The sequence below is a fragment of the Neophocaena asiaeorientalis genome, unplaced genomic scaffold (genome assembly GCF_003031525.2).
Source record: "Neophocaena asiaeorientalis asiaeorientalis breed wild unplaced genomic scaffold, Neophocaena_asiaeorientalis_V1.1 scaffold108, whole genome shotgun sequence".
Taxonomy (NCBI): domain Eukaryota; kingdom Metazoa; phylum Chordata; class Mammalia; order Artiodactyla; family Phocoenidae; genus Neophocaena; species Neophocaena asiaeorientalis.
Window position 1 is genome coordinate 6,402,219 of NW_020173770.1, and position 18,334 is coordinate 6,420,552.

Below are 18,334 nucleotides of genomic sequence, written 5' to 3' on the forward strand. Positions count from 1 at the left end.
AGGAATGAGACAAAGATGTCTATTATTAGCATTTCTTTCAGCAGTGAACTGGAGATCCTAGTCAGTATAATAAATAAAGCAAGAAGAAAAAATAAAGCCCTAACAATTGGAAATAAAGAGAACTATCATTGTTCTCAGATGACATATCACGTCCTTAACAACATCCAAAGGAATCCCAAACTCTTAGAATTATTAATGAATTAGCAAAGTGGTTGGATACACAGTCAACATACAAAGAGCATTTATATTTCTACCAGCAACAAAAAAGGAGAAAATAAAACTTAAAGTATTATTTATAAAATAATCAACATCAACTATCTAGGAATAAATCTAACAAAAGATAAGTACAATAACACCTAAATAAATAGAGGGATATACCATGTTTATGGATTGGAAGATTTAATATTGGAAATGTTAATTCCTTTAAAACTGACCTATAGATTCAGTGCCATCTCAATTAAAATCCAAAAGGCTTTGTTTTGGAAATTGACAAGCAGAATCTAAAATTTATATAGGAATGCAAAGGGCCAAGAACAGTCAAGGAAATTGTGAAAAGCAAAAACAAAATGGGAAAATGTACACTACCAGATACAAAGACCTATTATAAAGCTACAGAAATCAAGACAGAGTGGGTTTAGCATAAGATAAGGAACAATGGAACAGAATATAGCATCCCCAAACATACCCACACATGTACAGTCGCGTGATTTACAGCAATGGTGCCGTTGATGTGCAATAGGAAAGCAATCATATAAATGGTTAGGGGTCAATTGAAAGCCCATATGGAAAACAATGGATCTTGACCCTTATCTCACACCGGTACCAGTCCGTGGCCTGTTAGGAACCGGGCGGCACAGCAGGAGGTGAGCAGCAGGCGAGCAAGCGGAGCTCCATCTGTATTTACAGCCGCTCCCCATGGCTCACAGTACCGCCTGAGCTCCGCCTCCTGTCAGATCAGCGGAGGCGTTCGATTCTCATAGGAGCGCGAACCCTGCTGTGAACTGCGCATGCGAGGGATCTTGGTTGCGCGCTCCTTATGAGAATCTAACGCCTGATGATCTGAGGTGGAGCTGAGGCGGTGACGCTAGCGCTGGGGAGCGGCTGCAAATACAGATCATCATTAGCCGAGAGGTCTGACCGCACAGAGACCGTAATAAATCAATTGTCTGCAGACTCATATCAAAACCCTATCAGTGAGCGGCTAGTGAAAACAAGCTCAGGGCTCCCACTGGTTCTGCATTATGGTGAGTTGTATAATTATTTCATTATATATTACAAGGTAATAATAATAGAAGTAAAGTACACAATAAATGTAATGCGCTTGAATCATCCCGAAACCATCCCCCTCCCCGGTCCGTGGAAAAATTGTCTCCCACGAAACCAGTCCCTGGTGCCAAAAAGGTTGGGGACCGCTGGTTTAGAGGCAGACAGAGAACAGGAGAAGAGGAGTCCAGACAAATGGAACAGTATGTGCAAAGGCCCTGAAGCAAGAGAGAGTATAATCAGTATCAGGAATTGAAAGAAAGAGCATGGAAAACAGGAGGTAAGCAAGGGTCTTATAGAACGTGATGAGGAATTTGGTCTTAATACTAACATAGCTGGTACTTTAAGCAGGAGGTGACATATTAGTATTTCATTAGAAGAGTAAACCTCTGACTGCATGATAGATTGGAGGGCAGTTTAAATTTCAGAAGACCAGTGGGAGGCAACTGCAACAGTCCTGGCCAGAGAGAATGGGCTGGGTGGTGGGAGTGAAGAGGGAGGGAGTGGAGAGATCTAGAAGGATGTGGAAGGTACAATTGACAGAACTTGGTGATGGTTTCACTGTAGGGGAGAGAGGGAAAGGGGGGCCAAGGAGGACTCTGGGATTTTGTTGCCCTGGGTGGATGGCAGTACTTTTTCTGAGGCAGGGGCTCCCAGGTTGGGGTACAGAGTGGACGAAATAAATCAGTTGGTTTGGGCGGGTTCAATTAGAGACATCGCTGAGACGGTAAGTGGAGAGGTCAGCTAGGCAGAAGGATGTGATGTAGGTCTGCAGTTCAGAAGAGAGGGCTGAGCCACATCATTAATTACCCTTCAAACATAAGTGTTGGATTTGTCCATATTTGGTTTTTTTGAAGTTTGAGAAATTATTACTTGGTTTGCATTTCCTTTTTTCTCTCTCCCCTTTTCTTTGGAGGACTTGTTTGAATTTTTCCTTCCACCCCTCTCTTGTTGTTTGTGTGCTTCTTTTGACTGAGAGGCTTCCTAAATTCATCACTTCCACCCACGCGTGGCTGAGGGATACACCCCTCACCTCTGCCACCCCTCACCTCTGCTGACTGCCTCGCTGGGTCACTGTGGGGCGTGATCAGCAGAAAAACAGATGGCAAAGGAACTGCAGATGCAAGTCATTTGGAAATGATGTGAATGTTGGAAACAGTTTGCTGTTTGGGGTGAGGATCATTTTCCGGTGCAAAGGGCCTGAGCTGTTGCTGAGGGGCCTTTCGAAAGGCGAGCTTAGCGCATCTTAATCTACAGGCGTGGGCTCGAGTCCGTAACCCCCTGCGGAGGAGCACGTTGTTTGATAGATCCTGGCTCCCAGCAGGTAGTCACAGAAAGCTGGTGGACGGGTGAGAGAAGGGAGAAAGTTCAGCAGAGGGTTGGCTTCCAAGCACATATAAAAGCACCTAAGAATCATTTTTGAACGAGTCAGGCAATTCAGAGTGAATGGAGCCAGCAGCTCTTTCTAAACAAACTTTACTAGACAGTACTGATTTGGACTAGAAACTGAGAACCTTCTTGGGATCTGTCTGGATCCTGAGCCCAAGGAGATTTCACAGTAGGGAAACAAGGGTTCCAAATGCTTCAGCTGGTGGAATGTTCTAAAAGATTAGCACATTGGTGCTTAGTTCCAATATTTAAGAAATTTGAAAGGAAGACGCTCAGGAAGACTTGTCTATGTTGCTTAACAATTAATGTTATAAAAAACTGAGGCGGAGGCTTCCCTGGTGGCGCAGTGGTTGAGAGTCCGCCTGCCGATGCGGGGGACGCGGGTTCGTGCCCCGGTCCGGGAAGATCCCACATGCCGCGGAGCGGCTGGGCCCGTGAGCCGTGGCCGCTGAGCCTGCGCGTCCGGAGCCTGTGCTCCGCAACGGGAGAGGCCACAACAGTGAGAGGCCCGCATACCGCAAAAAAAAACTGAGGCAGAGCTGAAAAATGTGTTTTCCGCAGGAAAGTCATTTTTTTTTTTGCTTATCAAATTGACCTCCACTCTGGGAAGTCAAATTTTGGCTCTTTTACCCTCAGTAATTTCTGTGCAGTAGGATGTGATGAAAGGGGTCTGGCCTGGGGCCCAGATATCACTGGATTATTGCTGGCTGTGGAGTGGGGTGGGAGAATTGTCTGCACGGCTGTGACAGCCCAGGAGAAACCTCGTGTGTCTTAGAGACTCAGGCTGCTGTTTCTGTGGTTGGTGGGATCTAGTTTGTTACGTTCCCAAACAGTTTTCCAAACGAAATTTCTAGGCCAACTTGCCACTTTTACTGAGATTTCTTTCCCACGTGGAACTCTACTACTGTGTGTGACGTAAATGTTCAGCACAAACAAATATATAAGTTATTTGTGTACATTTATGTGTGTGACCAACATTTAGTTCTTGCTGGGGGCCAGGTATTGTCCTAAGTGTTTAAAGGGTATGAAACCATTTAATGTTACATTAATATTTTAAGCTTGGTGCTTTTATAATTCCCACTTTGTGGATGAATAAACTGTAGCCTAGATGGGTCAGTTACCTGGCCAAGGCCACAAGGAGGGTGAGCAGTGGGGGCCAGGGCGTGACCCAGTGCTGTCCACCTCTGGGACCTGCTTCCTCTATTGCTGCATGGAAGAGGGAAACATTTTTAAGTGTGTAGTCCCAATGGTGTTTTGTTTTTTCTTAGGAGCGACTGGGTAACCTCCTATAAGGTCATGGTGAGCAATGACAGCCATACGTGGGTCACTGTTAAGAATGGATCTGGAGACATGGTGAGTCTCTTTTCCCTCTGACCACGCCCTCGGTGTCTGGCTGTGCAGGGCTTGGCAGAGGCAGTGGACACCCAACCAGTGTTTGCACCTGGATGTTGCCTGGTTCTGTGTCAACCCAGACCAGCCATCCAGTCTGATGGATAATGACCCCCTTTCCGTACCCTGAAGCTCGGAACCAAGTGGCCCACGTTTAGGGCTCAAATTCAGAGCTGCTGGAATTTGGTCTCTTCCACAAGTCACAACTCAGCCCTGGAAGGTCAGCGGCCCATGGGGAATGTTGGGGCCTGCACAGCTAGTCATTTATAGTAGTTCCTGAACTTTCTTTAACGACCCTGGTCTTTCAGCTCCACGCTTCCCTCCGGGTTAGCCAGTTCCGATCCTATCACCCTCTTCCTCGGGTTCTCAAGTGCAAGTTCCAAACATGGTATCCAGTGCCTTCCAAGATCTGACTGCAGCCTCCATTTCAACCTTCTTTATCATACTTACCGCGCCCCGCCCACCACCCGCCCCCCCAACCCTGCACACACTCCTCTGTGTTCCAGTAACAGGGAGATGGTTGCTCTTCTCCTGAATCCCATCTCTGGGCTTCTCCAGCCATTGCTTCCTTTTCTTTACAATCCCTCCCATCCCTACACATCTAAAGAGTTTTCCTTCAAGGCCAATTCAAATGGCACCTCATCCCCGAAGCTTTGCCTGGTCCTTTCCTTCTTCTGACATCCCAGAGCTTTGTGGATATCTCTTTGCCATGGCACTAATAGATTTCACCTATGACATCTAAATATAACACCCCTCCTCCTCCCTGCCCCCCCCCCACTAGACTGGGGCTTCCTGAGGGCAGGATCCAGGCCTGATCCATTTCTCCTTCCCCCTCAATGCCCAGCTCACGTTAGGTGTTGCTCGAGATCTTGTGGAATGAGTGAATTACTGACTCTTTCATGCCCCGATAATCAAGCTCTAAAAGATTCTCTTTTTTTCCCCTTGTGCATAAATAGATATTTGAAGGAAACAGTGAAAAGGAGATTCCTGTCCTCAACGAGCTGCCCGTCCCCATGGTGGCGCGCTACATCCGCATAAACCCACAGTCCTGGTTCGATAATGGGAGCATCTGCATGAGGATGGAGATCCTCGGCTGCCCGCTGCCAGGTGAGTCTGCCCGTGCTTCCTGCAGGTCGGGAGTGATGATGGAGCAGGGGTGCTTAGCCAGCAAGGTGAATAAAAATAAGCCACACAATCTTTCTCCCATGTATAAGAATACCACATCTATTGCAGAATATTTAGAAAACATAGGTAAACAGAAAGAAAATGAATACAAATCTCCCATAACCCCACTCAGAAACACCATGAACGTTTGGTGTATTAAAGTAACATGTCAGCTGCGGTTTTTGCCTACTGGGATTTTAAGATGATATATGTTGCAAGGTTGAAAATTCACTCAAAGCTACTACTCAGAAGCAGGCAAAGAGAAAAAATTAGATAACATTTTTTTTGGCAACACGTTTAATTGGCCTTGACTGCTCCGGCTACACTGGGTAGAAGAGGCGGTAGGAGTTAATTTTAAACTTGACCATGTCCATAGTCTCTCCGTAAAAGTAACTTCGCTTGGATGCCTGTGTCTTTGGGAAAATGCTTGCTCCTTTAGGCTGTGTTCCCCTTGCCCTGTCTTCACATCGTGGTATCTGGGTGCGACCGCAGAGTGGCAGGAAGATGGGGGCTTGAGTTCACACGTGGACCCTTGCTGGTGTCTGCTCTGGACAGGCCGATCTTGTTTGGCTTTGGTGCTCTGTCGGCCTTTCAGAACTTATGAGTTCGTGTGCATACGGAGCCTTATGTGGCAGCCTCTTCATCCTGTCCAGACATCTCCAGGGAAGGAAGCTGGCCTCCAGAACATTCCTAAGGCCCTTCACTAGGGCCTCTAGGAATTTCCACTTTCCTGTCCACCCACAGTCAGGCCATAGGGAACGAGGAGCACAGCTTCGGGTTCTCTCTCCTATACTTTCTCCTCCAGGAAAGCCTCAGCTTTCTTGTCTAGTGAGAGTCAGGCCTTGCTACCTCTGGATTCCCCCTGCCAGGGGGAAGGGCACCACCAGCTCTGATGTCTCAGGTGCCGCTATATCCGTCACGCTATTTCTATAGCCATCCCACCCCCCACACCGTGAACTTACAGTTACTGAGGTTTTGAAGCCTATTTCATGTCGTTTATTGCTTTTCCCTCAATCCCGTAATATCCATGATCTTGCTTTGCCAAGTATGAATTTGTAGAACATACGCTCTGTATTGGTGAGAAAGATGGGTCTACCTACCTACCTACTTACCCTCACACCAGACGGATTCTTTGTTATATATTTGTGCTTACTAGATGGCAAACTTTTTTCATGTCACTTAAACTATTAGAGACCATCTGTCTTGTGGATGCTTTTATCCTAGTCTGTGGACAATATCTCATGTTTTCAAACTGCCTCTTATAGTTAGAAGTTCAGTTGTGTCCAGTGTTTTGAATCCCACAGTGAGTATCTTTGTTTCTGTGTCATTGTGCGCGTCCAAAATTATAGTGTAAATTATGGGATTATTGCTCATATTAGGTTACGGTGGCTGGGATTGCTGGTGGAAAGGAAGTATGTGTTTCCAAGGATGATCTTCCCAATTTGGGATCTGGGCCTCCTTTTGTGGCTGGCTCAGCCTGGGATGACAGTCGCCTGCTGCCGCCCAGGGCCTGCTGGGCGTTCCTGAGTTCACTGCGTCTGCAGGCACAGATGTAGGCGGGGGTCTGTGAGGCCTTCTTTGTGCCAGGTCACCCAGCACAGCCTTGGTCTGCGTGCTTTAAAAAGCAGGGTCACGGTTTCTCTCTGAGGGCGGGAATTCATCTGGGCAAAGGGCAAAGGGCAGCCTGTGAGAGTCTCATGAAATAAATATTTTCCTGTTAAGTTATTCTTGGTGTGTGTATGTTTGAAGATAGGTCCTGGGGGCAATTTAAACACAAAGACAGAATTACAGTGTGAAATCTGGATGGGTTTCAAGTATGGACTTGGAATGGTTCTATTTTCCAACCCTGAATATTTAGGGCCATTTTTCTTCTAGAAGTTACTTAGCAGTCTGCCCAGAGGGGAGCTGGCCTTTGTGCATGCCGCCTGGTGGTGGTCACATCTGAGAGCCTGGGGTGGCACAGGGGCCCCATGTCCACGTGGGTAATTGAACCTTGCTCAGTTGCCTTGTTGTCGACACAATTCCTCTGTGCAAGTTAACGAGGCCAAAGGCAGGGGTGACCCAAGCAGCTCAGCCACTCAAACCCAAGGTGACTTCGTGCTCTACATGCAAACGCCCAGAGTCTGTTCTTCCTGGAACTCTTGTTTATGAAAAATTCATTTACCTTTGCTTCTGCTTCTTCTCTGTTCTGTCCTCCCTGTCTTCCTGTGGACTCTCAGGTGAGAGCAGAGGAAGGGGAAGATTCTTTTTAAGTCTTCATGAATAATGTGTCCAGAAATTTTTGAACTAGAAAATGAATTACCCTATACCATGGTCTATTAATAGGATTTTTAAAGCTCAAAATGAATAGAAAAGGGGGAGTGTTATTTAATGGTTATAGTTTCAGTTTTGTAAGATGAGAATGTTTTAGATCTGTTTCTGCAACAGTGTGGATATATGTAACACTACTCGACAGGACTCTTGAAAATGGTTAAAATGGTAAATTTTATGTTATGTGTGTTTTACCATGATTTAAAAATTTTTTTAATTCAAACAAATCTTTTAAATGTTGTTCGTTTTTTTAAAAAAATGAAAGGAAGTCCTCTTCCCCAAATTTGAATGGACTTGTCCATTTTGGACTAAGGATCTATGCATATCAGAAACTCTGGGGAGAGCTTCGTAAGATAAATTTTTAATAATGAAGAATTCAGGTGAAGACACACGCCAGCTGACCTGCAGATCACAGCCTTGGTGGTTTTCAGGTATTTTGCTGTTGCAAACAACACTGCAATGTGCTCTGCCTCTTTCAAAAAAGAGCTCCATTGTTCTGCACACGATTTCCCCACAGGGTGACAGGACTGTGCCCAGTGTCCTGGGAAATAACTCTGCAGGGCAGGGGGTGGCAATGCTTGAGCCCCTGGTGCTGGTCTGCAGCTTCTATTATGAATGTGAGACTCTGACCTCTTCGGGGCAAGTCTTCACTCCTCCCACCTCATCTTCCTGGCCACCAGGTCTGAGCAACTGTCCTCTCTCTGCACAGTGCCAAGGGGTTCAGGGTCTTGAATTCGACCCAGAGGAGCTTATGGTGAGCTGTACAAAGATCTGTGGAAAGGAGCTTGTGTCCCTCAAGCATGGAGGAGCTGCTAAAGGACATTGCCCCTGAATCATTCCTTTGGGCAGGCCAGGACCCGTTGAGATGCTGTGTCTCCTTTCTCTGCATACACATACCCTCCATTCATAAGCCACTGAGAAAATGTTTTAATTGCAAGACTACCACCAATCTCACTGAACTGCAATAATGTTTCAGCCTGCCCCACCCCCTCTCAACGATTTGTATAAATTGGGGGAAGGATGGGTTCTATTGGATCAGCATAGCTTCAAGGACCTTTTAAATCTATTTGCTTTACTACCTTCCACTTTCCTTCACCAAGTCAGACCACACTCCCCCCAAAATTCATGTCCACGTGGAACCTCAGAACGTAACCTTTTTTTGGAAAGAGGCACTCTGCAGATGTGAGTAGTTACGATGACATCATACTGGGTTAGGGTGGGCCTTAAATCCAATGACTGGTGTCCTTAAGAAGAGAAAACAGAGCCACACAGGGAGAAGGCATGTGATGACTGAGCCAGAGACTGGAATCATGAGGCCACAAGCCAAGGATTGCTGTCAACCGCCAGGAACTGGGAAGATACAAGGAAGGATCTTCTCAGAGAGCCTTGAAAGTGCACGGCCCTGCTGACAGCTTCATTTCAGACTTCTGCCCTTCAGAAATGTGAGAGAAGAAATTTCAAGCTACCTAGTTTTTGACACTTTGTTATGGCAGCCCTAGGAAACCAGTACACTAACAGATCCAAAGACGACATAATGTTCCATAATTATCCTCAGTCCTGAGGATGTGCTTTTCATTTACCACTCGCTCCACCCTACCCTCCATTCTCTGTTCCGCCATAGTGATAAGGTAATAGCATCACAGCATAAAGTGGGCCTCTTCTCAGAGGTCACCTGGGCCCTAGAAAGTGCTATCTTTTTGTAACTAGCCCTTTCTAAATAACTTGATTGGAGTATCCATCCATCCATCCATCCGTTCATTCCTCACTCATTCATTCATCATCAAACGCTTCGGGAGCACCCGTTCGGAGTCAGGGCCCAAGGATTCTGAGATAAGATGCCACGGTTGCTGCTCCCAGAGCTCTCGCTGTCCAGTGGGGGAGGCGTGGCGGCATCTTTTCCCCAGTGAATCCCTCTCAGTTCAGGGGGCTCCAGGCTTGCTGGCTGCAGCCTGTACCCCCTGTCGCAGAAGGTATCTTGCCCTTCTGAGTTTAAATAAACGTGTGATTTCTCTTCTTGTCCAACTGCCTGATGTTGATTATCTTAGGAAACTGTATAAACAGCAACACTCTTGAAAATTGTCTTTCCTGACAGTTTCTCCTGTCGGTCAGGCCGCAGATTGGCCCTGGGACTTCCTGGAGAAGGTGCGCCAGCCAAGAAATCAGAGCGTTTCCTGGACTCACGCAAGCAGTGTGGTGGAGATGCTATGCGGTGGGGTTATATGAGGCGGAGCGGCAAGGAAATAAGCATGAGTGATGTGCTGCTCCCTCTTTGGAGCCACATGGAGCTGTGGGTTTGATGCTTGCACTGACAGTAATGACCTAAGATCATAATGGGCTCTGCCTGGGGGTGCACGTCTCCCCCTTGCCCCTTTTGGAGTGACCTTGTCATAAGAACAGTCAGATGGCGCTGGACAAGTGCGACTTCTTCTCATTAGGGAGCCAGCTCTTTGCAGAAGGGGTTTGGTGCGGTTTGCATATGGTACCAGGTCATCTGTGCTCAGGGCTCTGTGCTGGGGGTGTACATCTCCCCCTTGCCCCTTTTGGAGTGACCTTGTCATAAGAACAGTCAGATGGCGCTGGACAAGTGCGACTTCTTCTCATTAGGGAGCCAGCTCTTTGCAGAAGGGGTTTGGTGCGGTTTGCATATGGTACCAGGTCATCTGTGCTCAGGGCTCTGTGCCGGGGGTGTCGGGGCTTCAGGAGGTCACAAGGCCACAGTGATGGGCATTTCCTTGGGTGAGGGGCTGGCCTCGTGGCAGGGAAAGAAAGATCTGTGGTGGCTGCGTTTCTAGTATCCTCCTTAGTCCTCAGAGAGCACTTGGAGGCCAGCAATATTTTTTTTAAATGAGGTGAAATTCACATAACATACAATTAAGCTTTTTTAAAGCATACAGTTCAGTGATAGTATATTCACAAGGTTGTATGATCACTGGCTCTTTCTAGTTTCAGAACTTTGTCATGGACCCAAAACCAACCTGGACCCACTGAGTAATCGCTTCCGGATCCCCCTCCACGGGATAACCTCTAATCTGCAACGTCTCTATGGATTTGCCTGTTCGGGATAAAGCGTGTCATGAGACTAGCGCCTGTAGATTGCAGTGAGCCCCCTTTCCAGGAAAGATAGCCTTTCCTCTCCCAGCTGAGTACCCGCAAAGCAAGGTCCCAACCCCCAGAGCAGCAAACAGCTGAGGAGAACGGTCCAGGAGTGGTGGTGTTCCCTTGGATGTCCAGTAATGGGGTTTGGTCTGCACAGTGTAGTGAGCTGGTGCCGGATTTGGGATGAGAATAGCGAGTGTCCACATCAGTGAGGAGCCGGGAACGTTCAGGGTGTGGACTCGTTTCCAGGGCTGCCGTAACTAAGTACCAAAATCCAGGTGGCTTAGGATAACAGAAAGTTATCGTCTCACAGTCCTAGAGGTAGAAGTTTGAGATCAAGGTGTAACAGCGCTGGTTCCTTCTGACGCCATGAGGGAGAGTCTGTTCCTTGCCTCTCCCCCGGCTGCTGGTGGTTTGCTGTCTAATTTTTGACATTCCTCAGCTTGTTAGATGCATCACCCCCATCTCTGCCTTCACTGTCACATGGTGTCCCCTGCGTGCTTCTCTCCGTGTTCACATTTCCCCTTTGGATAGACACAGTCCTAATGGAATAGGGCCCACCCTAAGGACCTCATGTAAACTTCATTAGCTCTGTAAAAACCCTCTCTCCAAATAAGGTCACGTTCTAAGGCCCTGGGGATTAGGACTGCAACATATCTTTTTGGAGGGGGGCCATCGTTCAACCCAAAAGAGGCTTAATGAGTAGACCCGTTGGGATGGAACAGGACTTTGAGTCGCCGAATAAGAGACGTAATGTTGGGAGGGCAGTTTTAGACTCCATGTGCCTCGTCTGCAGTTTGTCTATTCCCATTACTAAGGTGTTCCAGAAGGAATCAGCTGGTTTTCAGTACATCTGATACATGAAACCAGCCACATGAAAGGAAGCAGGAGACTGATTCTCCAGAGCTCCATCTGCAAGGATAAAAGCCTTGCAGACTAAATCCGGACTTCTGTTTCAAATGTCGGAAGTCCTACTCAAATTACCTTGGGAGGGGTCGGGGGAGAAGGAAAATTTTCGCTCACAGGAATGAAAATTCCCGGGGTAGATCTGACTCTGGCTTCAGGCAGGAATAGGTCTGAAATCTCAGGGCCTTCTTGGTGCAGTCAGGGCTTATCTCCCACCACCGTGCAGGCAGGAAGCTTGGCCACTAACACCCCAAACTCATCCACCATGTGAGTGACGCCAGCAGGAGACCCTCGTGGGGAGGAGCTCTGGGAGGAGTCATCTTATCAGCCCAGCTTGGATCCTGGGACCATCTCTGAGCCAGTGGCTGTGACCAGAGGACGTGTGTTTTCATTGGCTGAACCTGGATCACACGCCCATACCTGTGAGCGCTGGGCAAGGCTATTCCATTGGAAGCATCTAGAATAGATTCCCCACAGGAGACTGGGATTCTTTTGTCCACAGAAGAGAGAAGGGGACAGTGGGTTTGGCTGACTAACGGGGTGGGTTTGTAGACTATGGGCCCCAGGGAGGCGGTGGGGGGGGGCTTGGTTCTCACTCCTTACCTACAGTGTTGGGGCCCTGATAGGTTCTCAATAAAACTTTATCCAATCAGAATAAGTGGACAGGTTTAGAAGTATTTGTTCGAAAGGTGGAAGACTGAAGGTTGTGGAAATGTTCACCTGTGGTTGAGTCAGTTCTGGAACTTGTACGCACATCCTCAAATTGATTAGTCTCAGCGAAGGAAGGATGTTGCCAAACAAGGAGATCTTTCTACGTTGAGTTCTGAGTTTTTCTTCAGTCCTTTTTAAGAACCTTGAAGGCATAACTTGGCGTTTGAAGACAAAAGGGGCTTTTCAAGAAGAGTCTTGTGAAAGAGGCCCCTGGGACTTGGGGGCGGGGTGTTGAATAGCTCTAAGGAATCAGCAGTTTAAAGTAATTCGGTGTAAAGTAATGTGAAAATGCGCTTTACCTTGGCTTTGAAACATACAGGTTTGGAAATCAAAGGGCAGGAGGCTTGCTGGAGGGTACGGTCAGCCTGCACTCCCCAAAGGAGAGAACTTAGAACATAACTGGGGGCCTTTGCTGAACCTGAACTACTTTTGCTTTCTTTCTGGAACAGAATGCCAGTTTGCATTATTTCTTTTTCAATGGTGATTATTTGTTTCTAATAGTGTTACTGGAAAACCTTCTGTGAATATTAAACACCGAGTCGTTTTTGGTGCGTGGGTCTATATGTGATTTTCAACGTGCCGCATGTGGCCGCAGTTCTCAAGGGTGAAGGCAGTCTTTAAGGGGCCCTCGGCAGGTAGGTTCCAGGTGGCCGTCACGCCAGGTGGCTGTGGATTGCAGACAGGCAGCCAGCTCACGTGATCGCAGATCACGTGTGTGACGTGCACCGCGGACCTCAACCCTGCTGGCGGTGTGCTCAGTACTTTAACACGGTGCTTCTCACACTTCTGGATTTTTTACAATGTGGATTCGGATTCAGTAGGCGTAGGCTGCGTCTTACAAGCAGCCAGTGTTGCTGGTCTGCGGCCTTGCTTGGTGGCACGAGTTAGGACTCCCTGCTCCTAATACCACTGGGAGCTGGTGTTCGTCCTCCCATCACCCGCCACCACCATCACCTCCAGAATTATCCCTTGAGCCACTTGGATCAGACAGCTGCTATGGTTCCAGCTTTGTTCATGTGGTTCCAGAGTTAGGAGGTTAACTTGTCTAAAGCACCATGTGCTCTCTGCCTTGGGGAGGGGTCTGAGCTGACCGGGATTTCTGGCTGCACGGAGCTGGAGCTGGAGATGGCAAGCCTGGCTGAGGCTCTGTAAGCCTCCGACTCTGTCAGGTCAGGAGAGGGCCCGCTGAACGGTCCCTCCCCTCTCATCCCCCTCCCAGCTCTTCCTGTTCCCTTGCCCCTCCTTCCTTCTCAGTGCTCTTTGTTTTTGTAGTTGTATAAACGACATCGGCTTACAGGAATTAAAGAAAAAAGTCAATTTATCTGGAAGAGAATTAAGTCAAGAGCAGACATCTCCTCCCCAGTCCTCAGGGGTCACCACTGCTAATGCGTCCTGATTATGCCTGTTAGGGTGCTTCGGCCCCAACAACAGGAACCCCAGCTCCCACTGGCTTAGCAGGTCAGGGAATTCTTTATCTCAGGTGATTGGAAGTCCCAAGGGAGGTTGATGGGGATCTAGGGTTGGTTCACTCAGTAGCTATTGAGGTTCTCTCTGTCCTCTACTCTGGAGAGATTCTCGCTCACTCCTCTGTGCCATTAAAGTCCTTCCCTTCAATCTGGACCAATAAGAGTGGCCAGGAGTGCTATGTTCTGATTGGCTTAGACCAGTCATGTAGGACCCCTGGAGCTTAAGGCATGAGGTCAGTTTCCTAGAAGTGGAGAAGTGGGGATTCCCAAACAACACAGGGCTTCTGTTAGGAAGGATGAAAGTGGACTGCATGCTGGGCAAGCAAGTGATAGAGTCCACCACACTTCTGAAAATTTCCATGCAATTGTGATATTCATTCATTCATTCATGCACTTATTCCTTCCTTCATTTAGTGTGACTGTTTTCCAGGCACTAATACTAACAATAAACCAGTGAGGGAGGTACCAGTGTTCCCCTGTTTATGGGTGAAGACACTAAGGAAAAACTCCAGTGACTTATCCAAGGTCACACAGCACACAAGTAGAAGAGATTGGAACCCAGGCATTCTGGCTCCAGGCCCATGCTCTCCCCACTGGGTAGTTCTGACTCTTAAGATGCTTCTTGAAAGTTGGCTCTCTCACCTCTGTGCGAAAGTTAGAAGCTAGAAGCTGAGCTGTGTTCCCACACAAATCAGGCACCTAACACAGCCACCACAAGTAATAGAATAATGTGAATGAATTCAAAACCATATTTCTGTCTCTAGATCCAAATAACTATTATCACCGACGGAATGAAATGACCACCACCGATGACCTGGATTTTAAGCACCACAGCTATAAGGAAATGCGTCAGGTAAGATCCAGGTTTGTCAAAGAGAAATCTCTCCTGTGCCCAGAAGCACGTAGGTGTTTGTTTTTGTGCTTTTATGGTTTGTTGAAGCCACAGGAAATGCTTGTAGTTTCGAGGCTGAGAATGCCTTGGGGTTCAGGTGACCAGAGGAAACCTCCCTCGCCAGCAAGTGGTTGAAGCAGAATTCGAAGCGAAGCTTTCAGATTTAATACTATACTTCTTCCACCTACACTGTTGGTGGGAATGTAAATTGGTGACAGCCACTATGGAAAACAGTATGGAGGTTCCTTAAAAAACTAAATATAGAGCTACCATATGATCCAGCGATCCCACTCCTGGGTATATATCCAGAAAAAAATGAAGACTCTAGTTTGAAAAGATCCATGCACCCAAATGTTCATAGCCAAGACATGGAAACAAACCTAAGTGCCCATCAACAGATGACTGGCTTAAGAAGATGTGGCATATGTGTATACAATGGAATATTAGCGACAAAAAAGAATGAAATATTGCCATTTTCAGCCACGTGGGTGGATCAAGAGAATATTATCCTTACTGAAGTAAGTCAGAGAAAGACAAATATTATATGACATCACTTATGTGTGGAATCTAAAAAATAATACAAATGAATCTATATACAAAACGGAAACAGACTCACAGACATAGAAAACAAACTTATGGTTGCCAAAGTGGAAAGGGAGAGGGGGAGGGATAAATTAGGAGTATGGGATTAACAGATACAAACTACTATATGTAAAATAGATAAGCAACAAGGATTTACTGGATGGCACAGGGAATTATAGTCAATATTTTGTAGTAGCCTATAATGGAAAATAATGTTCTCTCTCTATATATATATAAAACTGAATCACTTTGCTGCACTCCTGAAACTAACACAATATTGTAAATCAACTATACTTCAATTTAAAAAAATACATCGCTGTGTGTTTGAGTGGTATCACTGATTTAAGGACAATAGTCATGTGCAGAGTCGAAGAAGGAAAAGAATCCGGAATAACACTGGTGATAGTAATAGCAGGAAGCTCTCACATACGACCTACATCAATTTCCCTACGTTAGGAATTTACCTGTGTTAACACGGTCAGTCTCTCTAACCACCCTAGGAGTGCAGGACTGTTGTTGGCCTTGTCTTACTGATGGCGAAACTGAGCCACCGAGGGACTATGTAACACTCCCCTTGTTATTCTGATTCTCTGATTCTCGGTATTAGAATCACTGGGGGAAATTTGGAAATATACCTATACTTGAAACCTGCCTCTGGCCAATTAAAGCAGAATCCTGAGGAAAAGGGACTGGGGAATCTAAATTATTTAAAGCTCTCCTTGTGATTCTAATATACAGGCAGGTTTCAGAACAGCTGGTTGATACCTTATGGCTCTCAGTGCTATAGACTGTTAGGAGGAAAAGACATCCCAGATGAGATTGGCCCCAGATTTAATGACAGAAACCAAGTAATCCTGAGCTATGGACATCATCTGTCTAGTGGGTGCAGAAGGGAGAAGGGACCAAGAGTTTTTTAGGACAGGCTAAAAAAGCAGCCGTATGCTGAGTGCTTTGCCTTTGTAACCCTATGCAGTGTTCCCCCCAAGCCTTGTGCTAGAAAGCGCGGGCAAGTGTTGGCAAATGAGAAGCCCTTAGACATGTAAGAATCTGTTGGAAGAGAAGGAACAGAGAAATGCACTCACAAATATGTTTAATGAACAAGCATTCACCAGAGGCCAAACTAACATGGCTCAAAGCGAGGGCTCATAGGTGCTGAGGGAGCGGTACCAGCCACGCGGTACAAGGGCGCGAGACTTTCCTGAGGACGGAGCAATGAGGCTTTGCCACGAGGGCTCTCTGCTTCATCCCAGGGTGTCAACAAACCCGGTTAGTCTCCATGCCATTTAATTTGAGATACACACAGCTGCTTCCAGGCACCTGTCGGCACAGACTTAGAGGTGGGATGTGCTAAAGAAATTGCCTTGTGGTCTGTGTTTGGACTTGAGGTCTGTGAATCATCCCTGCTGCTCTCCACTTTCGGGTGTTTATGCGACCGCTCATCGTTCCATTTTATAAAGCACTCGTGTCTTAACACAGCTTTGCTCAGTGGGCATCTCGGGACATCTTTTTGCCCAGAAATTAGGCAAATATCAACTTAGCTGGTGCAGTTAATGTCAAAAGCAATCTATCTAAATGCGTTTAAAACGAGCTCACTGCATAGAGAGTGGTATCTTTACCTAGTTGTCCCGCATGGAGAATGGAGGTCCTTCTCATACGAGGAGAGCTAATGGATGTGCTTCATTACCCTGGGGCACCCTGGTCCCCATCACTTGGTAGATGTTAGAGCTAAGAGGAGCCCGAGAAAGCAATGCAGTCCCTGCAGGGGACACTGGGGGACCCACTCCGATCTCTCAGGACCCCGCAGCACTCAACTGGAAACTGTCCGAGGTTGGGCGTTGGGGGCATCTCTCAATCGTGAAGAGTGTTCAAGCCAGAAGTGATTTGCCATTTGGACTCCTGGCTCCTGGGGATGGGAAAGAAGCCAGCACTTTTAGCAATTCCCGGTATGGAGTCTGCTAGATTGCTGTAGAAATCTTTCTACTTCAGGGGAAAAAAAAAATGTTAGTTTATCTAGTATTGCGAGAGACATCTACAAACAACACAGAAACGAGAAGCAGACGTGGGAGCAGGAAAAGAAAGCAGAAGAGCCGTTGCTTGGAGGGGAAATCATGAGAATGTGTGTGAGCGACCAGCGCGTGTGAGAATTATTTCTGGAGCCCTGATTTATAAGCCGCCGTTCTCCCCGCTGGGAGAGCCCCGGGGGCTCGGGAAGGGGAGGGGGGAGCGGGGGAGGCAGGAGGCCGTTGCGCAAATGCTGATATTATGATGCAGATTGAGTTAGTGTTCTGAGCACTGAAGGCCTCCCCAGCACGAGTCACCATTCATAATTGCTCAGTCATCTCTGTGTCTACATGTACGCCACCTTTCTCCGTCATTCGGGACCACGAGGGCAGAGACTCTGTCATTTTATCTTAAATCCATAAAGTGTACTGGATAACTGTACTTTTGAGGTCGTTGCAGGGGAGATATGTGGGGGACAGGGCCGGCATGGCCGGCCGTGGTTGGGAAGGGATGGGGTTGCAGATGAGGTCCGCCGTCATCCAGGGCCTGTGGCAGGAAGAGACAGAAGGAAGGGTGGTCCGAGCAGTGAGCACAAGGAGAACAGGACTGTGGAGGCAGGAGGGGACGGCCTGTTTCTGGGACAGTTGGCAGTGCCAGGAGACGCTTTAGTCTTGAGTCTGAGAATCGGGAGGTCTTTTCCAGGAGCAGAGCTGTGTTTGGGGAGATCCTTCTGGCAGTTGTATGGACAGTAGACCGGTGAGCTCTGTCCCAGGAGAGGGACCTGCTGGGTCTGAAGAAGGATGGGGGGAGGGGTTTCTGAGAGGGACTGACCAGTCCTAGGATTCCCCCATAAGTTGGAGAGAGATAGGGTTCTGGTGTGCTTCCCAGGGCCTGGGATACCGTCCACAGCGGGAGAAAAAGAAGTGGTTTTGGGGAGAGGTTAAAAAGATTGGACTCTGGTTGGGGACCTGCTGTTGTCAGGTGCCCAATGCTCAGGAAATTCTGGTTGGTTGGCTGAGAAGGAGCGTATGGCATGAGGCATAGAGAGGAGTCCAGGAGAGACGTGGGCTGGAAGGCAGCCGGCTAGTGGTTTTGATTTCCCGAGCAGCCGAGGATGGTCGTAGGCAGCAGGCGGTGGGGTCGCTGAGCTCCTGACCCTGGGGGT

At 47.6% G+C, this 18,334-nt stretch overlaps 1 protein-coding gene across 1 annotated transcript in view; it reads left to right on the forward strand.

The window, feature by feature from the left end:
* CPXM2 (carboxypeptidase X, M14 family member 2) overlaps positions 1–18,334 on the forward strand; it is a 117,899-nt gene that overhangs the window by 76,155 nt on the left and 23,410 nt on the right. The window contains exons 5-7 of the mRNA XM_024751595.1: positions 3,921–4,005; positions 4,998–5,148; positions 14,459–14,547. Of these exons, the coding sequence (XP_024607363.1) occupies positions 3,921–4,005; positions 4,998–5,148; positions 14,459–14,547 (325 nt within the window). The remainder of the gene's footprint in view (positions 1–3,920; positions 4,006–4,997; positions 5,149–14,458; positions 14,548–18,334) is intronic.